Source organism: Catharus ustulatus, chromosome 6, assembly GCF_009819885.2.
Source record: "Catharus ustulatus isolate bCatUst1 chromosome 6, bCatUst1.pri.v2, whole genome shotgun sequence".
Lineage (NCBI taxonomy): Eukaryota > Metazoa > Chordata > Aves > Passeriformes > Turdidae > Catharus > Catharus ustulatus.
In genome coordinates this window covers 29,875,449-29,894,136 of record NC_046226.1, presented here as the reverse complement: position 1 = coordinate 29,894,136, position 18,688 = coordinate 29,875,449, and the positions used below count along the sequence as shown (strand labels likewise).

The 18,688-nt window shown below is 39.7% G+C and overlaps 1 protein-coding gene across 2 annotated transcripts in view; it reads right to left on the bottom strand.

Moving 5' to 3' along the window:
- Nucleotides 1–862: 862 nt before the first annotated feature.
- STXBP6 (syntaxin binding protein 6) overlaps nt 863–18,688 on the bottom strand; it is a 104,662-nt gene continuing 86,836 nt past the window's right edge. For both annotated transcript variants that reach the window (XM_033063218.1, XM_033063219.1), the window contains exons 5-6: nt 5,115–5,272; nt 863–3,948 (exon numbers count right to left, since the gene is read on the bottom strand). In XM_033063218.1, coding sequence (XP_032919109.1) covers nt 3,925–3,948; nt 5,115–5,272 — 182 coding nt within the window. In that variant the 3' untranslated portion in view covers nt 863–3,924. The remainder of the gene's footprint in view (nt 3,949–5,114; nt 5,273–18,688) is intronic.

The window sequence follows — 18,688 nt, the reverse complement described above, 5'->3', positions numbered from 1 at the left end:
ATATTAAAAAATGACATTAATCTAAAAGAATGTTTAAAAATGAACTAAACATTTTGTCTTTCTATCTTATAGGATAAACATACAATAACAATAGAAAAGACAAACATTACTAATAGTTATGTTCAATCTACAACAAAATACTGTCCAGATTGAATTAGCTTCTGATACACCAGAGATCTATTTCTTTTACAATGAGGTTCATATAGGTTGGCGTTGGGGATGTATGGTATTCAACACTTGTTGAAAACATGAATTCTAGAAAAATTTATCTAGTAACTGTAAAAATTGAACAGGTGACAATATTTGCCAACAAGACATTTTTGAGATTACTATTGCAGGGATCACATTTAAGCCTGAAAAGAGAGATGGCAGCAAAGTCAGTTTGAACTGGATATGGTTCGTGTGCAAGTAGACCTCATTTGAATATAAGGACTGTGTGTAGAATTCTACCTTTATAGTTTTATTCTTACAGGGTAATTAAATTGCTTATGCTTTGATAAAAACATTATAAATAAAATTAGATAGCCAAAAGAAGTTATTAACAACTTAAGAATAAGCATTTCATAGGAATGGAAACTAAATTATAAGAATTCTTTTTAACCTACACAGCCTTTAGCTAGGGTTCTAACTTCAACCTATGGCAATTATTTTCTGAAATCTGCTTAGACCAACGTTTTAACCTAGTTTCCACTAATTCCCTTGTAATTACAGTATTCTGGAGAAAATTTTGATCACTATAACAGAAAGTAATTTTTATTCAGTTTTGCTAGAATTTAATATAATTTTCCTAGAGTGAAATATAAAAAGCGAACTCAAAAATAATTGATATTTTGACTAGAGAACTCAAATAATCCAAAGACAATTTTCATCACAGTATAGTATTTAATGACAAAAATCAGGGTTTCCAGTAGTGAGTCAAGAGAGCAGGTCCCACTTTTTTTTTTTTCCCCAGAATGGCACAAAATAATTTCTACATCTTTGAGAACTTCCAAAGAATTCGTTACAATAGATATCAGCAAGTATTACAATTCTGGCAAATCATAGCAAAACCTACCTACCTTTAAGATCAGTTTTAAGAGCACACATTTTTGTTAATATTTCACATAATACACAACTTTTGCTAGACACAAAAGTAGCCTTTTAAGACAGAGTTTGCAGTACAGTAGTCAAGTGTAACAATACATTATTTTTATTCTGTTCAGAACTTAAAAAAGATAAAGAAACTATTAATATTGTTACAATTTACAAATACATTCTTTCATATGAAACATTAACCTGAATCATAGTATATGTTATGTACATAACTATCTAATAACGCTAGGTTGTATACACTACAAGCTAAGTTTCAGAAGGAAACTGCAAAGCTCTAAGATTTACCTTTGGATAAACATTTATACACCTTGATTTTTTTTTCCTAAAAACTACCAAACCTCATAGTTTAATGAACATCAAGAACAAAGTAAACAGACAAACCACTTTTCCTTCATTCAGAAGACTTGGGTGACTTAAAGTTCCCATAGTAAATGGTTTTTGATGGTTGGATTAAAATCCTAAGTTATGATAAATAAAATACACTTAAGTGGAAGATAAAAAACAACCCAAAATGATGACAAACTCAGGTGGGACTAAAGCAATGTTTTACAGTTCAACTCACAAGAGGTCTGGAACGTAGCAGTGCAATTGTGATCTTGTTCTGTCCAGCTGATATTTATGTAAACTCTTGAAAATATATGCTTTTTAAACTAAATTTAGACAACTAATTATTTTCAGGTTTATCTGGCCTGGGTTTTAGACATTTCTTCTAATTATTTGCAAGGCTAGATGTCAGCAGTTCAGAATCTACATCTTTCACTTGGGAGAACGACTTGTGAGGTTAGCAGCAGAACATAGTTTTAAAAGAGTGGAAAATATGACAAGAAGATAGTTATGTGGTCAAAAATGTACTCCCTGACTGATTTATAATCCATCTTTAAAAAAAATAGCCTAACATTTTGTATCTAGCAGAAGTTTAATTTCTTTTAAAAAACAGACACTTTTTTCCTGTTTCGTTGCAGAAATACTCAATCATTACAATAGCATTCAGACATTTCCAAGGCAAGCATTGTTTACACATAGCTCAACAGAGTGTTCAGAACTTGTGTTGTTAATGAACCTGTTCTGATTTACAACAGAAGAGGCCAAATTCCATTTCAGTAGGTGCTAGATTTGGTAACTACTGGAGCTGGTGCTAAATAGAGCTAAATGATCATATGGTAATACACAAATGACCCATTCTCTCAATCCCCAGTGTGAAATTAAATAAAAAACTTCATACAAAACTGTTTAAATTACAGGGAAAAAAAACAAAAACAAACCAAAACAGATGTAAAGATTGAATGCAATCAGCTAACTAGACAGTGCCCCTAGTTCAAATGAGAATACTTTCCAAAAGGCAAGCATCTTTTTACTAAAAGGGCATTTCCACGAGATTTTCAGTTATTTCAGCTTGCAGTAAGTAAAATATTCTCAATTACTACAGTAGCTTTTATCTCTCTTACGAGCACTGCTCTGAGGATTTTAGACTGCTGTGTCATTAATAATGCAAAAATCATATTCTACAATGAATAAAGTACATTCACACAATGCCAGCTTTTCTCTGGTAAGATGAGGGCAAAAATGGAGAGCAGGCATTTTCAGAAGATGAAGGCTGTACCTTCTGTAAGGATTTCTTTTCTAGCTTACTGGTATAAAAAAAAGAAAAAAGAAACATCTTTTTCTCTCTTTTTTTTTTTTCATTTTCATTCTTGAAGCATATTAGACCATCTTAAAAATGCTAAGAAAACAGCTGTGAAGGAAAAAGGTAACCTACTTATTTTTGTAAGACAAATACAGTGCATATATTGCATATAGTGAATACAGATGAAGTAGTCACCCTTCCAGTGATAACATATTGAAAGCTGAGACTCAAACTAGAAGTTGATTCAAGTGTACCAAGACATGCTTTTGTGAAAGTCTCTATATTAAAAATCAGACAACTTGCTAACACAAAAGTCAGACAAATTTCTGAAATGTTCCAAAAAACTTTTAATGTAGAATTTCTGAAAAACAGATGTCTCAAAAATAGTACACTCTTATTCTCCCAGGCCTTTGTAGTCTCATTTTCATGGGCCTTCAGCCACACAATCACAGGTAAAAAGAAATGCTATTTTATATTAAGATTGCTAAATTGTAGATTGTGTTTGAGGCACAGCTATGTGCGTATAGACGTAAAAATTACTTTTTTCCTCAATTTTGAAACCTCAAGCATACATTCTCTAGGTTTCAGCATACCGTTCAAATAATCAGTCTGAATGTGAAAACTGGAACATGTAAAATGCTGATATGAATGAAATTCAGATATGCACTTCTGAATGCTGGTGCACATGCAACACTTCCTACGTTAGTTAGATGAAACAATTTTTTCTGTTTCCCAGGACAAAGCAGCTATAGCTATAGCTACAACCCTAGATGTTTAATTCTAACATTCATTCACATTCTGCTGATGCTACATTAAATGAAGAATATTATACCCCTTCTTTGGATTTTATTTTCACACACATGCCCACAATCAGTTCAATCTTTTTTTTTTGTACAACCATGGAAGAATATTACAATTTTAATCCTGATCAGCTTGTCGTTTGGTCCTTTTCAATGTTTGCTTTCACTCCTGTAACAACTGAAATACAGGTAGAAAGTACCGCAGGACTGTGTAGCAATATTAAAAAAGAGGAACAAAAGTTAGTCAGAAAAGTAGAAATGCAACAATTTTTCCTGCACAGAAACTGAAAGAACGCGTCTCCACTGAACAGGAAGGAAAAAGCACACAGAAGACTGAATCTTCTGTAAAAGTTGCTGATTGTAGCCTCTTCAGCTTCTTGTGAGAAGATTTCAACTTTGGGCAGTATCTCAGCATTTGTGCTTCATGGCAAGCTGAAAAAAAAAGAAAAAAAAGAATTAGAGATATCACCAAGAACGACAGCTGTGGCTGGTGTGGATAAGAAGAGCTTGGAAGACAAATTCTCCAAATTTGCCGAACTGCCTGAAATCCATTAACTTCTTTGCATACAGTCATTCCCTTTCCAGGGACACACAGGCAAAGCCTCTCTCTGCCATGAAGAGGAGGCAGGATTTTTCTGCTTTCCAAGCTCTGTTTTCCAATGTTCCATTATTTTGCTGTCTGTGAGGAAGGCTTGAGCAGGACACCAGAAACAAAGACATGCTTAGAAGAATAGTAATTGTGACTCAATGATTTTGATTGTTAACTACAATCAGAAATTCTAGACAAGTAATTTAAAACGCTTATACAGGAGCTCTGCCACTACATAATGATGAAAAATAAAGGTCTGATTGCTTTTTCACCTCTCTGATTACCAATTATTTCCATTTCAAATAATTCAAAAATGGACTTAACCGGCAATGAGAGGGAAAAGAAAGAGATGCAGCGAGTTAAAGCCTGTATAAAATATGTAGACAAACTGAATTTGCAAACCAGGCAGAGAGCTTAGGGTTAGGCTCCATATATATATTAAAAAACTTGCAATCTTTAGATAATCAATAGATAATACAGAATGCCAACAAAGCTGAGAACCCTCTGGGTAATCACCTAGAAAACAGAACTCCTAGGGGCAAATAAATTCACTCATTTGCTATCGGTGAAATGAGGACCAATAAATGACTCAAACTAAACTGACATAAACCTTTGATACTCAAGGATATGGTACCAAATACACTTTTTAAAGAAATTAATATTTGTAGCAATATACTAGAAATGCATTTCAGCATGAAAGAACTTAAACCAACTTAAACTTATCTTTTTTTCCTCAGATTTTTTTTTAATGTATCTTTGGTAGGCAACTCTGAGAAGTTTTAATTATATAGAATTTATAACTTTGAGATCCTGTACAGTCACCAACAAATGGAAGGGATTTTTTACAGGCAAAGAAGGTGAAGAAGGTGTCATAAGGAGGATTTGATACATACCCTGAGCTAAGTTCAAGCCTTTATACAACTATGTATAGATACATGCTTTCATTCAACAAACTGACAGCCAAATATCTGACTTTAACCTACTAAGTCTTATCCTGCCAAAATCTTACCTTATGTGCAGTTTCTGCAAACTGCTGAGCACTGTTTTTCAGCTCCTCTGTCTTTTCTTCTGCACGACCTAGCCTTTCACCACGCTCGTTCAAGGCCTGACTTGCCTTCTGTACTGCACTTGTCACACTGTCAGCTGCTGAATGGAGGATGCTGTTTCCTGCAACACCAAAAGAAGCCATTAGAGCACTCAAGTATATATGTGCTTTGTATTAAATACAATTAATTTAATTTATTGTGTTCTAGAGCTGGTGTGCTACCTGGACTGGCGTCACTTCACTACAACCTCTCTTGAGATGGTTGTAGAGAGATGAGATCCACCCTGAGCCCCCTCGAGACTGAGCAAACCCAGCTCCCTCAGCTGCTCCTCACAAGACAAGCCCTCTGGAGCTCTCATGAGCCTTGTTACCCTTCACTGGACACACTCCAGTACTTCAGTGGCCTTCTAAAAGTGAGGGCCCAAAACTGGACATGGTATTCGAGGTGTGGCCTCACCAGTGCTGAGTACAGAGGGGGTCTCCCCTCGTCCTGCTGGCCACACTCTTGCTGATACAGGCCAAGGCCACAGGGCCACTGCTGGCTCACACTGAGCCTGCTGGTCACCAGCACCCCAAGCCCCTTTCTGCTGCACAACCCCTCCTGCCCCAGCCTGTAGCACTGCCTGGGATTGCCTGAGTGAGCTCCTGCTGCTGTCTTTAGCCCTGGCTGAGTCTGTCCGGATCGCTCTGTAGAGCTTTCTTCCCCAGAGTGATTGACACTCCCACCCATCTCAGTATCATCTGGAAATCTGCTGAGGGTGCCCTCGATCCCTGGATGTATCCAGATCGACAATAGAGATGTTAAACAGGACTGGTCCCAAAACTGAGCCCTGGAGAGCACTGCTAGTGTCAAGTTGCCAACTGGATTTAGTTCCGTTCACCACAACCCTCTGGGCCTAGACATCCAGCCAGATTTTCATCCATTGAAGAGTCCGCCTATCCAAGCTGCAAGCAGCCAGCTGATCTAGGAGGATGCTGTGGGAGATGGTGTCAAGCACTTTACTGAAGTCTAGATCCACAGTCCTCCCCTCATCTACTGAGTGAGTCATGCTGTCATAGAAGAATAGCAGGGGAGTCAAGCAGCACCTTCCATAAATCCATGTTGGCTGGGCTTGATCCCCTGGTTGTCCAGGCAGTCTTCATTTTTTTCCACAGCATTACAACCAATTATATAATGCTCTAAATGAATTATTCTGGTAAAGGTATGAAACATTCAACACAGTTGAAGCAAGCACTACAGCAAATCTGCTGTTAAAGTCTGCTGATCTTACAGACATATAAAAACAAGTGAAAACAGACACAAACACATTGCTTCTATCACGAGTCTGAGAAGTGTACCTACTTCAGAAATATTCTTGGGTCAAAAAAAATCAAACATTAATTTAAAGAGCTATTTTGCTACTAGTTTGTTACAGTTCAGCCCCAACCAGCAATCACACACCACACAGCCCCTTGCTTATTCTCCTACCAGCAGGACTGGAGAGAAAACTAGAAAGGCAAAAATTAGAAAACTGATGGGGTGAGATACAGACAGTTTAATAGGGAAAGCAAAAGTGATACACTAAAGTAAATTAAAACAAGGAATTAATTCACTGCTTCCCATGGGCAGGCAGAGATTTGCCATCCCCAGGAGAGCTGGCAGCAAAGTAACAGTTCCTCATGAAAACAAATGTCACCACCCCAAACTTCCTCCCCCTTCCTCTCACTTTCTGTACTGAGTATGATGTCATATGGTCTGGAATATTGCTTTGGTCAGCTGTCCAAGCTATGTCTCCTCCTACCAACCTCCCATGCAGGCCAAACTTCCTCACCAGCATGGCCAGTACAAAAAGCAGAAAAAGGCCTAGGTTTTGTGTAAGCCCAGCTCAGCAGTAACAAAAACATCTCCGTATTATCAACTCCACATTCAGTACAAATCTATCACATTGGCCCATACCAGCCACTGTGAAAAAAAATTACAGTAATTTCACGATTACAAGCCGCACCAAAATTTAGCTCACAACCTGGAAGTGCGGCGTACACTCCAGAGCGGCTAATATACGAACAAATTTAGGAAATTTCCAAACCTGGAAGTGAGAGCCTGCAAGCACGGAGGCACTGCCCAGCCCCGACAAGCGCGGTGGCAGTGGTGGTTGGGCATGCCGCTCTCCCGCTTCCTGGCAGCCGCGGCGAGCGGTGCCGGAGCCACTCCCTGGCGGCTGCCCCGAGCAGGGCCGAGCCAGTAAATCCCGCGATCCCGCGATTCTGTTACTATTTGGCAACTTTGTTGCATGCAGGTCCTCACTGTGAACGACAGAGAGGCTTATAATTGGGTGCAGTTTGTGTATGGACAAAGAATGAAGTGTTTGCCAACACCTGGAGATGCGGCTTATAGTCCGTGCGGCTTGTAATCGTGAAATTACTGTAACGCAGCTGAAACTAGTACACTGTTTCATTAGGAAAAAGAACAAATAAGTCTTTCAAACCCAATTTTCAAATGATAATCCTTTCCTTAGAAAGGCCAAACAAACAATGAATAGCGAAACTAAAGGCTGTCCTGACTAGCCTGTGGTGCACAGTACAATCTGCATACACAGGAATTCCTGAGATAAAGAAAACTGCGTCACAATTTTATTAAACTAAAACTCAGCTAGTATTAAACTATGGAGGTGAGGGAGAGACTTAAGAACCTACACACAGTGACTCACAGATGATGAGTCTATATGAGAAATAGCAATAAAAGAACAACCTGTCCTCCTATGTACCGATAATATTACACTTTGCACATCAGGAGTTACAAAAATAAAAAAATAATTAAAAAAAAAAAAAGTAGATGTGGAACTGCTAAAGTTTTGGGGTTTTTTTCCTATTGTTGCATTTAGAAAAGAAATATAACAGCTGGCATTCTTGTTGAAGAGATTAATATCTAACAATACCATGAACTGGGACTTTGCAGAGACAGAAATTAACCTTTTCAAGTGGCTGCCTTTAGACATTGAGGAGTTTGATTGTAAAACCAAAGAACTTTACATATTGCACACTTTCTTACTTTAAAATTTTTAAGTCAATTGCTATTTTGTTCATAATTTTTTAAAGAATATTATTATCGTGGCTTCTGTTCAGTCAGCTTTTCCAATAAACACATGTACTGAGCAACACTGCACTGGAAATAGTTTTCCTTTTTTGGTGGTTTTGATCTAATGGCTTTGGCCTCTTGTATAGTGTTAGTTTTCTAGGATAAGAATTTAAAAGCTCCCAGCACTGAATTAAATCTGTTTCTTAAGAGATCACAAAGCCTCTGCTGAATTCATTGAAAGCAGGTTACATGGATATCCTTATAAAACTTAGCGTCTTCCAGAGTCTCAAAATGTCTTGGGGAGCAGAATTTAACATATTGCTGACCTTCTGTCATGTCAATAGGAAACTGCAGAGCAAAAATATTTTTTATTTTCTATACTCCTAAAAATATTCCTTATTTTCTGTACTCCTAAAACTATTTGTAGATTTGTGGCCAAAGATTGGTATCTGTTTCTCTGCATTATTTCAGCAAAGAAGAATGAACTTGAAAGTTTGGCACAATTATAGTAACTATTTTTCCCTCTAGCTAACACAATATTGTGTTCTCTCCGGGTAAGATCTGCTGTATTTTCTCATGGGCAGTAATTTGCAGAGAAGCTGTTATTCTGAGACTGTTCTGAAGAACTACTTTTGGAGTATCTTTACCAGTGGAATGTCAGTAAAACAATAAAAAAAATCTGCTCTCATCTTTGCACAGCTCAGAAACCCACATGTCAGTAGTCTGTGGAATTTCATCAGTGTATTTCTAGAGCATGTGTAGGCTGCTGGTATGACTGACTATGCCTCATCCTGGTATTACTATCACTGCAAGAATAGCAACACTTGCACTGGACATATTGGAAAATCAATCCTATGAATAAATCATCTACTAGCTGCAAAAATTTTTAGCTGCTCTTCAGGAGGTAACTACTCTGATTCAAAATATCCTTAGAAATGTTTTCAGTGTTGGTGGAATCCTTTAGGATTTCACTAAAGCTGTTGATGCTGTCTTTCACAGGATCCTTCTGGACAAAATTCCATCAAACAGCTGGGTAAACACATCATGTGATGGGTGAGCAGCTGGCTCATGGCTCAGGTGCAAAGTGTTACAGTGAATGGGGTGACATCAGACTGGTGACCTGTCACTACTGGGGGTCTGCAGGGCCCAATTTTCAACATCTCTAAAAAGGACTTAGATGCAGGACTCAAATGCATACTGAGTAAGTTTTCAAACAATACTAACTTGGGAGGAGCTGTTGACTGCCTTATATGCAGAGAGGTCCTGCAAAAAGACCTTGACGAATTAGAGAGCCACACAATCACCAGCTACATGAAGTCCAACAAAGGAAAGTGCTGGATTCTGCACCTGGGATGGGGCAACCCTGGATTTATGCATAAACTGATGAACAAGAAGCTGAAGAGCAGTGCCATGGAAAGATCCAGGTCAATGGCAAGCTGAACCTGAGCCAACAGTGCCCTGGCAGCCAGGAGGGGCAAGCATATCCTTGCGGGGGGCATCAGGCACAGCATCACCAGCTGGGCAAAGGAGGGGATTGTCCCATTTTGCTCTGCTCACCTCAAGTCCTGTGTGCAGTTTTGGGCACCACAACACTCAAAGGATATAAAATTATTGGAGAATGTTTAAGAAGGATTACAAAGATGGTGAAGGATCCAGAGGAGAAGTGATACGAGGAGTGGTTGAAGTCACCCGGCTTGTTCAGCCTGAAGGAGACTGAGGACAGACGTCACAGCAGTTTACAACTTCCCCATGAGGGGAAGAGGAGGGGCAGGCACTGATGTCTTCAGTTTATTTTGGATATTAGAAAAAAGGGTTTTTTACCCAGAGGGTGGCTGGGCACCGGAATGGGCTCCCCAGGGAAGTGGTCACAGTACCACCCTGACAGAGCTCAAGAAGGGTTTGGACAGTGCTCTCAGGCACAGGGTGTAACTCTTGGTCTGGCCTGTGCAGAGCCAGGAGCTGGACTTCAATGATCCTTGTGGTTCCTTCCAACTCAGAATACTCTACAATTCAAGCTGCATCAGAGGCTCTTACACCCTTCAAGTCAGCTTTAGGACTTTTGTTATGCACAATGAAAAGTATATCCTTTACAACCATACCCAATACCTGCTAGGTACAGGAATACTGTCACGATCAAGTATGTGAAGAAACTAATTGGTCTCTAGAGATATCATTATTTAGATTGCATCATTTGTTTTATCACACATTCACAAAAGGTTCATTGCATTCTCTATTAGCCATATCAAATATATTTCAGCTCAATGCAGAGATTTATCATTACATTAGTGATAAGACTCTACAGTGACTGATTTGCAAACACAAGGATGCAATTTTAATTGTACATGCATTAATAAAACAGTTAGCAACCACCTATTTCTGAGAAGGAAATAAATGTATTTAGCTTTGATTATTTGTTATTAGTGTTGCTGTTACTGTTCATTTTCTTATTTTATTGTTGTTTTTAATGAATTTTTCTTATCTCAACCCATAATGTTTGCCTTTTGTGCTTTCTGCTGGAAGGGGAGGGGAAGCTGTCACAGTTTTGGTTGGAGCACTATAAAGGAGAATACCATTCCTAAACTATAATGTTGCAATAAAAGACAAAATACAAGACCAAATATATTTTGCACTGATCTGATTTGAATGTTCTTTATGTTTCAAGAAAACTTCTGAAGATGTTAACAAAAACCAATGGACAATTATGAAAATTAAGAAAATGCAGACATTTTCAATAAAGATTTAGAGCAAAATAAATATAAAACGATACTTATCTAGTATATTTTCCAAGCTTATAACTATTTGTGGCTTTGGGGTTTTCTTGAGGCAAAGAGTATCTTTGCATGTATCTTGACCAAATTATTTCCATAAACTTCTCTAAAAAAAGAACCACTCCTACTTTAAGCTCAAACAATATCATCTCTAACATATCAAATACATGTGGAAGATTTCTGCTTTTTTAACTCCCATATTTCAATATATGCAAACCAGAAACACAGAAAGGAAAGAAAATCAACATAGCCTGAAACACAGCAGACAATTAGCTGCAAAAAGCTGAAAGCAGCACTCGAACAGAATGATTTCTGCAGACCATAGGAAATAAAATTTAATTAAGTCATGAAGATGAGACCTTAAAAAAAAAAAAAAACTAAACCAACCGCAAAACCACAACAAAATAAATTATGTTAATAACCTTAAGGGTTCAACAGTTCAGTATTTTTACTGCTTAGTAAACACAGTGTATTCACATTTCTCAGTGTGGCTTGCAAAATCTTAGATCTAGAAACAGCTGTATTACAAAAAAACTTGTTATGGTTCTGCAAGGTAGTATAAAAATTTCTTCTATGGAGAGTTAAGTAGGACAAACTTTCTCTCTATAGTAATAGGAAAAAAGAAGTTTTATCTCTGATGCTTGTTCCCTTTTATTTTAAATAGTGATATCAAATAATATAAGGGCCATTAGAGTAAAACAAAAAATATTTTTTTCATTGATGAGGTATCTTGATAATGAAAATACCTCCTGCTCTACTGAGATTTTCTTTTATTCAGTTCTCCACAGCAATGATATCATGTAAATTATCCATACTTTTGAACAGCTTAATTAATTACAGAGTCAAATTTCAAGCAGTAGAATCAGAAAAATTACTTGACCATACCTTTGTGTCATTCTATTATAGAAATTTGTCTCTGATCATTACTCTGGTCAAAATGTTGTTAATCTTGGGATAGGGACGAGGGTTGTGGATTATACTGTTACTTTTACGGCATTTTCAGCAAATTTATTGTTTTTAAGCAAATATCTTCTTATAGCTATATCCCAACAGATTAAAATCAGCATTAAATTACATTCAATCGTGATGATTAATATTAAATGGGGGGATTGGGCTAGATGATCTCCAGAGGTCCCTTCCAACCCTAACAATTCTGTGATTAGTGCTTATATTAATGACAAACCATTACAGTCAAGATTATTAAGTTCACATGAATTTGCACCTTTGGGAAAAACTTCATCTCTGAAGATCCAAATGGCAAAAGACTCTGTATGTAATAACTATGGAAACCCTGCAGGAAGAAAGCCTGATTTTTTCTCAAGAAAGGGTAATTTTCTTGGGGAGTAAAAAACCAATAATGTTCAAAAATCTTATTGTGCAGTGACTTGCACATTATGACATTTTTTAAAGAGGGCTACTCTGGAAAAGTGCTGGAATTCAGCAGGATCTCAATCAATACCACTCTTACAGCCAAGCTGACAAGAAGCAGAATGTGCAATTAAAATAAAGAACAGAAGCTATGCACCACGGTAAGCTTCTATTTGAGAATAAGCTGACAAATTTAAATATTAATTTTAAATGCTGCTCCCCTGGGGTCACAAGTGAGAGCTATGAGACTTGTGACCACTGAAAAAACTTGCAAGCTTAGCTGATTTTGATCAGCTGACAGGTAAAATACCTGGAAAGGGGATAACTCCCGTGTCAATTTTTATTGATATTGATGTCATCCTACAAAGAAAAAGGATGAGGCTTTTTTTTGGTTAAATCCTTCCAGCCATTTCTGCCATTAGTGAAATGCTCTACTTACTACATTTCTTCATGACCACAAGCTGAAATATTCAAACAAATTTGATACAAAATAAGAATATTTTCCATAGAGAATATTCAGAATGATAAAACAGATTTCACATAGGATAAGAAAAGTCCCCAAACAGTGACTACTATGAAGACTTATATTTAATATTTAAAAGAAAAAAAAAATCTATTTTTAATGAAAGTCTGTGGTACAAATGATGCAAAAAGAATCAGTTGCCACCCAACACTCACCACTGGCCTAATGCTCAGCTAGTCCCTGAGCAATGTGTACCTTGGGAAAAGGCAGTTTCCCCTCCAGTTTTGTTGCTGAGCATCCTGTTACATGGCATGGAACACTTTGGTCAGTTTTGGTCAGCCTCCCTCTTTGTGTCCCCTCCCAGGCCATTTGCTGGGGGGGCAGGCAAAAGGAGGAGACCATGAAGGTTTTGACACTGTATAAGCACACCTCACCTAAACCACTGGTGTGTTACCAGCTCAGTTTTGGTCACAAATCTAAAATACAACACTGTACTGGCTGTTATGAAGGAAAATAAGCTCCATCCCAGCCAAAACCAATACAAAGTCTAATACACTTTTCCCTGTCAAGGTAGACCAAAGTGCTAACAGGTCTCCTGACGCAATTTTGTTTTTTTGTTTCAAATTGAATTCACCAAAGTAGTGATTCTTGTGTTAGGGTGGGTGGGAGATTTAGACAGCCACATGCCCTGAACATGAACCACAGGATTTTTCTAAACAAAGGTATTTCTCACAGACATTGTGCCAATACTATTGATTGAGTTTCTGCTTAAGTAATGTTAATTATTGAGAAACATAAAGCATTAACCTGCTACAATGGAGGCCAGAAACACAATGTATTTGTCTTCATCAGGTAAGTGACTGAAAATTCTGTGTTTGTTATTTAAGCAGCATATTCAAAAATCACTAACTTCTACAACATAAACTGAAAAAAAGTTATGGCTCACGAGTAAGAATGAAGACTGAGTAAAAACTGGTCAAGGTCAGGATGAAATCAGTCAAGAGCAATGGTTCGACAACATCAAATGAAAAATGCAGTCTCTGACTTGAGAGTGACTGGCTGTGGCAGCCCTGTCCTCAGGGTAGTCCAGGAGCTATACATTTAAGGGTAATATTGAAGCACCATCTCATTTTTTTCCTCTAATTATGCACATTACTCTCATCTCTTTCAATCAACCAATGTCAATAAAAACCAGCTTGAATGTTGCTCTTATACACAGCATTTTACAAAAGATCCATCTCTTCTTCCAACCTCCAAACTGTATTGAATCACTGAAAACAACTCTTTAGAACGAAACAAGTGACTACAGAAAGCTCAAGAGGAAATCACAAGTTTTGTCAATCTGAAAGTTTCTCTTAGTCTGTCAAGGTTCAGGTGACTCCCACATGTTAGCTACATTCACCAAAGTCATACATGTTGTTGGATGAAAGAATTATGCCCCAAAAAAATAAGTTGAGCTACTCATTACTGCAACACAGCACTGAGGACATGAAGGCAAATCTCTTCCACTGCTAAGACTGTCATGAAACTGCTCACAATAAGGAACAAGTTAGTCTGGAGTGATACCCAAGAAACACCTCAATAATGATAAAGGATTACAGTAATTTCACGAATACAAGCCGCAGCAATTTGACAAAAATTTTTGGTGGAAACCCGGAAGTGCAGCTAATAGTTGGGGGTGGCTAATATGTGAATAATTTTCTGACATTTACAACCCCAGACGTGCCAGCCAGGACGCCGAGCCAAGCACCTGCCAGTAAAAGCCGGCATTCCGCGATTGTTACAGTGTTACTCTGTTGCCCTGGCTCCCTGCAGGCAGCACGGGGGGTGGGGAGAGAGGCGGGAGAGCTCTCTTCTTCCCTCCTCTGCCGCAGCCCAGGGGAGGGGGAAGGGGTGGGGCGCCGCCATTGCCGTGGCTCTGGGAGCCGACAGGGGCCCTGCGCCGCCATTGCTGCGGCCCGGGGAGTCGACGGGGGGTGGTACCGCCGTTGCCACAGCTCCGGGGGGGGGGGAAAGTGCGCGCCGCCATTGCCGCGGCTCGGGGAGGAGGCGGGGTGCTTTGTCCGCCCCTGCTGACGGCGCCACGGGCGCGGGAAAGCTCCGTCCCTGCCTGCCACCAGCGCCACGGGCACGGGAAAGCTCCGTCCCTGCCTGTCACCCCGGGGCAGCGCCGACCCAGGGTGACCGAGCCCAGTGGCAGCGGCGGCCGGCCCCAAGCGGCAGCAATGGGCTGGGCCACCTGGCCCCGTCAGCGGCCCCTAGCGGGTCGAGCCTGCACAGCCTTAGCTCAGCCAGTAAACCCCGCCCTCCCGCGGTTCTGTTACTAATTGCACGCGGGTCCTCACTGCGAACAACAGAGCGGCTTATATTCGGGTGCGGCTTATTTATGGACAAAAACCGAAATATTTGCCAACACCCAGAGATGCGGCTTATACTCAGTGCGGCTTGTATTCGTGAATTTACTGTAAGTGAACCCTAGGCATCTAACTCAGGAAGCGACAGTATTTCAAAATCAACGTATTTAGACTGGAGTTTCAACCAATGGTGGCACTTCACACATCCATTAGCTGCTTCTCCTTGCTGAGCACATTTGTTTTGTTGAAATCATCATTACCAGAGAGTTACATTTCCTAGACTAACATTAGCCCAAGGCTATCCATCACATCTGTAACACAACAGCTGATCATAAAGGTCCACAGGACAAACACACTCTTCCCCTCCTTCTTCACCCTGTCACCTCCCTGCCAACTGCTACACATCCTTTCATATATATTGGTGCTGTGCTGACAGCCTCGGTTAAGAGTTCTCTTGAATAAGAGAGGGAAGAACTACTAAAAAGACACAAACAAAAGAAAATTCTGACCTCTTAAACAGCCATGTAAAAGCCTTATTAAACAGCTTGAGATAATATGTAGAAGATTACAGAAACAAGAGACTTCTGTGATTGTAATCCTATGAGATAATACACTCTTACAACTTAGTGGATTCCTGTATCGCACGAATGGAATATTCTCTGGGTAACTTCAATATTTAAATTATCATCCAGAAGAGATGACTAAGTGATCTGAAACATTCATAAAAAGTAGAATCTTCACTGAATTTCCAGCTTTGAAAGCTTGAACCTGAACTTCAATCTGAAGATCAACTTCTCAATTTATCTTTCAAAGATAGCTTACTTCCCAACTTATATTGGATCCATAAAATCTAGAAGTGTCACAGCCCGGACAGGAGAATTTCCATGAACTTTCACCTTCTTTGAAAGTAAACACAACATTTCTGTAAATCTTTGCAGCAGAATGTGGAAAGTTTATGGTCTATTTTGATGTAAGTGGTACATATTCTGCACTTAATTTAGCCATTACCAATCATGCAACATTAAGAGTCATTGTACTCCCAAGGGACACAATCAATGGTTCCACCTTTGTAAAAATCCTATTATGCCCTAAAAAGCAATACAGGTTTCAGAGTAAGAAGTGATCTCAAATTTAAATTGGTTACAGTACTTCCCCCTGTTCTTGTGTAGGCTAGACCATTTCTTCTGATGCATCTGGATCTGTTAATATCCATCAATACCAAAAATGGCCAGGAACATATGTAAATAGGAAAAGATGGGCAAATATTGCACATTATGTTGATGCAAAGAGAATTCTACATTATACAAGATAATTCACACTTCCTATTGACTTTGTTCCAATACATAGTAATGCCATTGCCTTACAACTTTCATAAGGACTGGTAAAGAAAAACATTATATGTATGAATGAAATTAATGAAATGAACGAAAAACAGGATTTACATACAGAAGATCAAGAAGTGAGTCTTTACACAGATCCTTTCTGACAGACACTGGAAAGAGTTAAAATTCAAAAAGGTAACAAAAGGATAACTTCTGCAGCAACTATATTGCAATTCATTAAGCACCACATAGCTCTGCTTATTTCAAATGAGTTGGTGGCTGTGTGATTTACAAACAAGATAAGGTCAAATATTCACAGCAGTGTCATTAAGAAAAAGCTGTTATTTAATGCTTCATTTGAGTTTATTGGTCTCAAGTAACCTGAGAATTTATGCAAAAATTCATCCTCAAGGGTCTATGAAGCTCAGAAGTATCAAGAAATGGATATGGGTTCATTCAACAAAGTACGTTGCATAGAGGTATTTTGAATAGTTATTACTATTGATGCACCACTTGCAGTCACTTTGCAGACTGGGGAAAAAGGTTGCATTAAATGATGCAACAGTGAACTAATATGGAAATGTAAGAAATACTGGGTAGCAGGAACAGAAAAAGATTTTAGTTTTGGAAAAAGCTGGGCATTCAGGTGGTGGATTTTTCCCTTTTACTGATGTGTCTATCAACCAAGGCTGCTTTTTTTCCTTCTTTAAAAGAAATAGAAAAGCAGGTCTATTTTACATTTCTAACAGTTCTGAAATCATTATGAATATGGACCTTTCCACATCAGAGGTCATCTAGATTAAAGGAAGCTTTATATAGGATGAAGAAACTCTGTCTGGTCTTGCTTGGTTACACACAAAGGTGACCAGAAGACAGCTTTCACCAATCAAGCAATGCTCAGCAGCACAAAGTAGAACTGGCATCCATCTCATTTTAAGCAAAAACTGATGAATTCCAAAATGCTGTAAAATATATATTCAAATCCAAGCCTATGTTATATCCATACACACATGTGTCTAAGTATAAATATACTATGTGGAAATCAGACTTGCAGCTTCAAAATCTATCAAAACCACTAAACTAGTGAAGCTAGGTGAGGTGAAACAGTGAAAGATGTCTTAGTAAAGAAATCAGGGTAAAACTGGCAGTGAATAGTTCTGCCACTATGATCATAAATTACATACAAGATAATTTCCACCTCTGGGTAAGAAGTGTCTCAGAAGTCCTTGCGGTGGGTTGACAGGACTGACAAACTGAGTGTGTCATAACTCTGGTGTGCTAAGACCAGTCCATGAGTAAAGGAAAACATCAACCTTCAGTTTACTTATCATCAACTTTATATAGGAAAGCACAGCAAATACCAGCTATCTGTAGAGAGCATTTGTAACATGTTACAAACTTTTTATCAGTATCATCATTAGTTTATGAGTCCAGGCAGTTGTATTACATCTTAACTATATAGCTGGAGGAAGTGATCTCTAATGTTCGTTCCCTTAACACAATATGGGACCTAAGCTAGTTTTACTTGTCGTAGGTAGGATTTTCATAGATAAGGGCTTTTCAATTTTCCTTATACAGTAATTTCACGAATACAAGCCGCACCAATTTGACCAAAATTTTGGTGGAAACCCGGAAGTGCGGCTAATATTCCGGGGCGGCTAATACATTAACAAAATTCTAAAAGCTGCCAACACGGAAGTGAGAGCCCGCGGCAGCCCCAAGCCAAGCTGGAGCCCGGCCGGCCCCGGCAGAGGTGGGAAAGCCTGGCAGAGGCGGGGCCAGCAGTGTGGGGGGCGGGCGGCAGAGCCTGAGCCAGCAGGGCGGGGCAGGGGGGCGGCAGAGCCGGGTCAGTAGGGCGGGGGAGCCTGGGAGAACTGGGGCTAGCAGTGCAGGGGAGCATGGCAGAAGCAGGAAGGCCGGCGGGTGGGGCTGCCTGGCAGCGGGGGAAGCCCAGCAGAATCGGGGCCAGCAGCATGGGGGAGCCCGGCGGTGCGGGGGCCTGCAGTGCCGGCCAGGGCGAGGAAACGCGGCGGCAGTGCAGATGGGAGGGGGCGGCCGGCGAGCCCGGCGGCGGCAGCCCGCCGGCAGGGCTAGGGAACGCGGCGCGGCCGGCGAGCCGGGCGGCGGCGGCGGCAGCCCGCCGGCAGGGCTAGGGAACGCGGCGCGGCCGGCGAGCCGGGCGGCGGCGGGCAGGGCTAGGGAACGCGG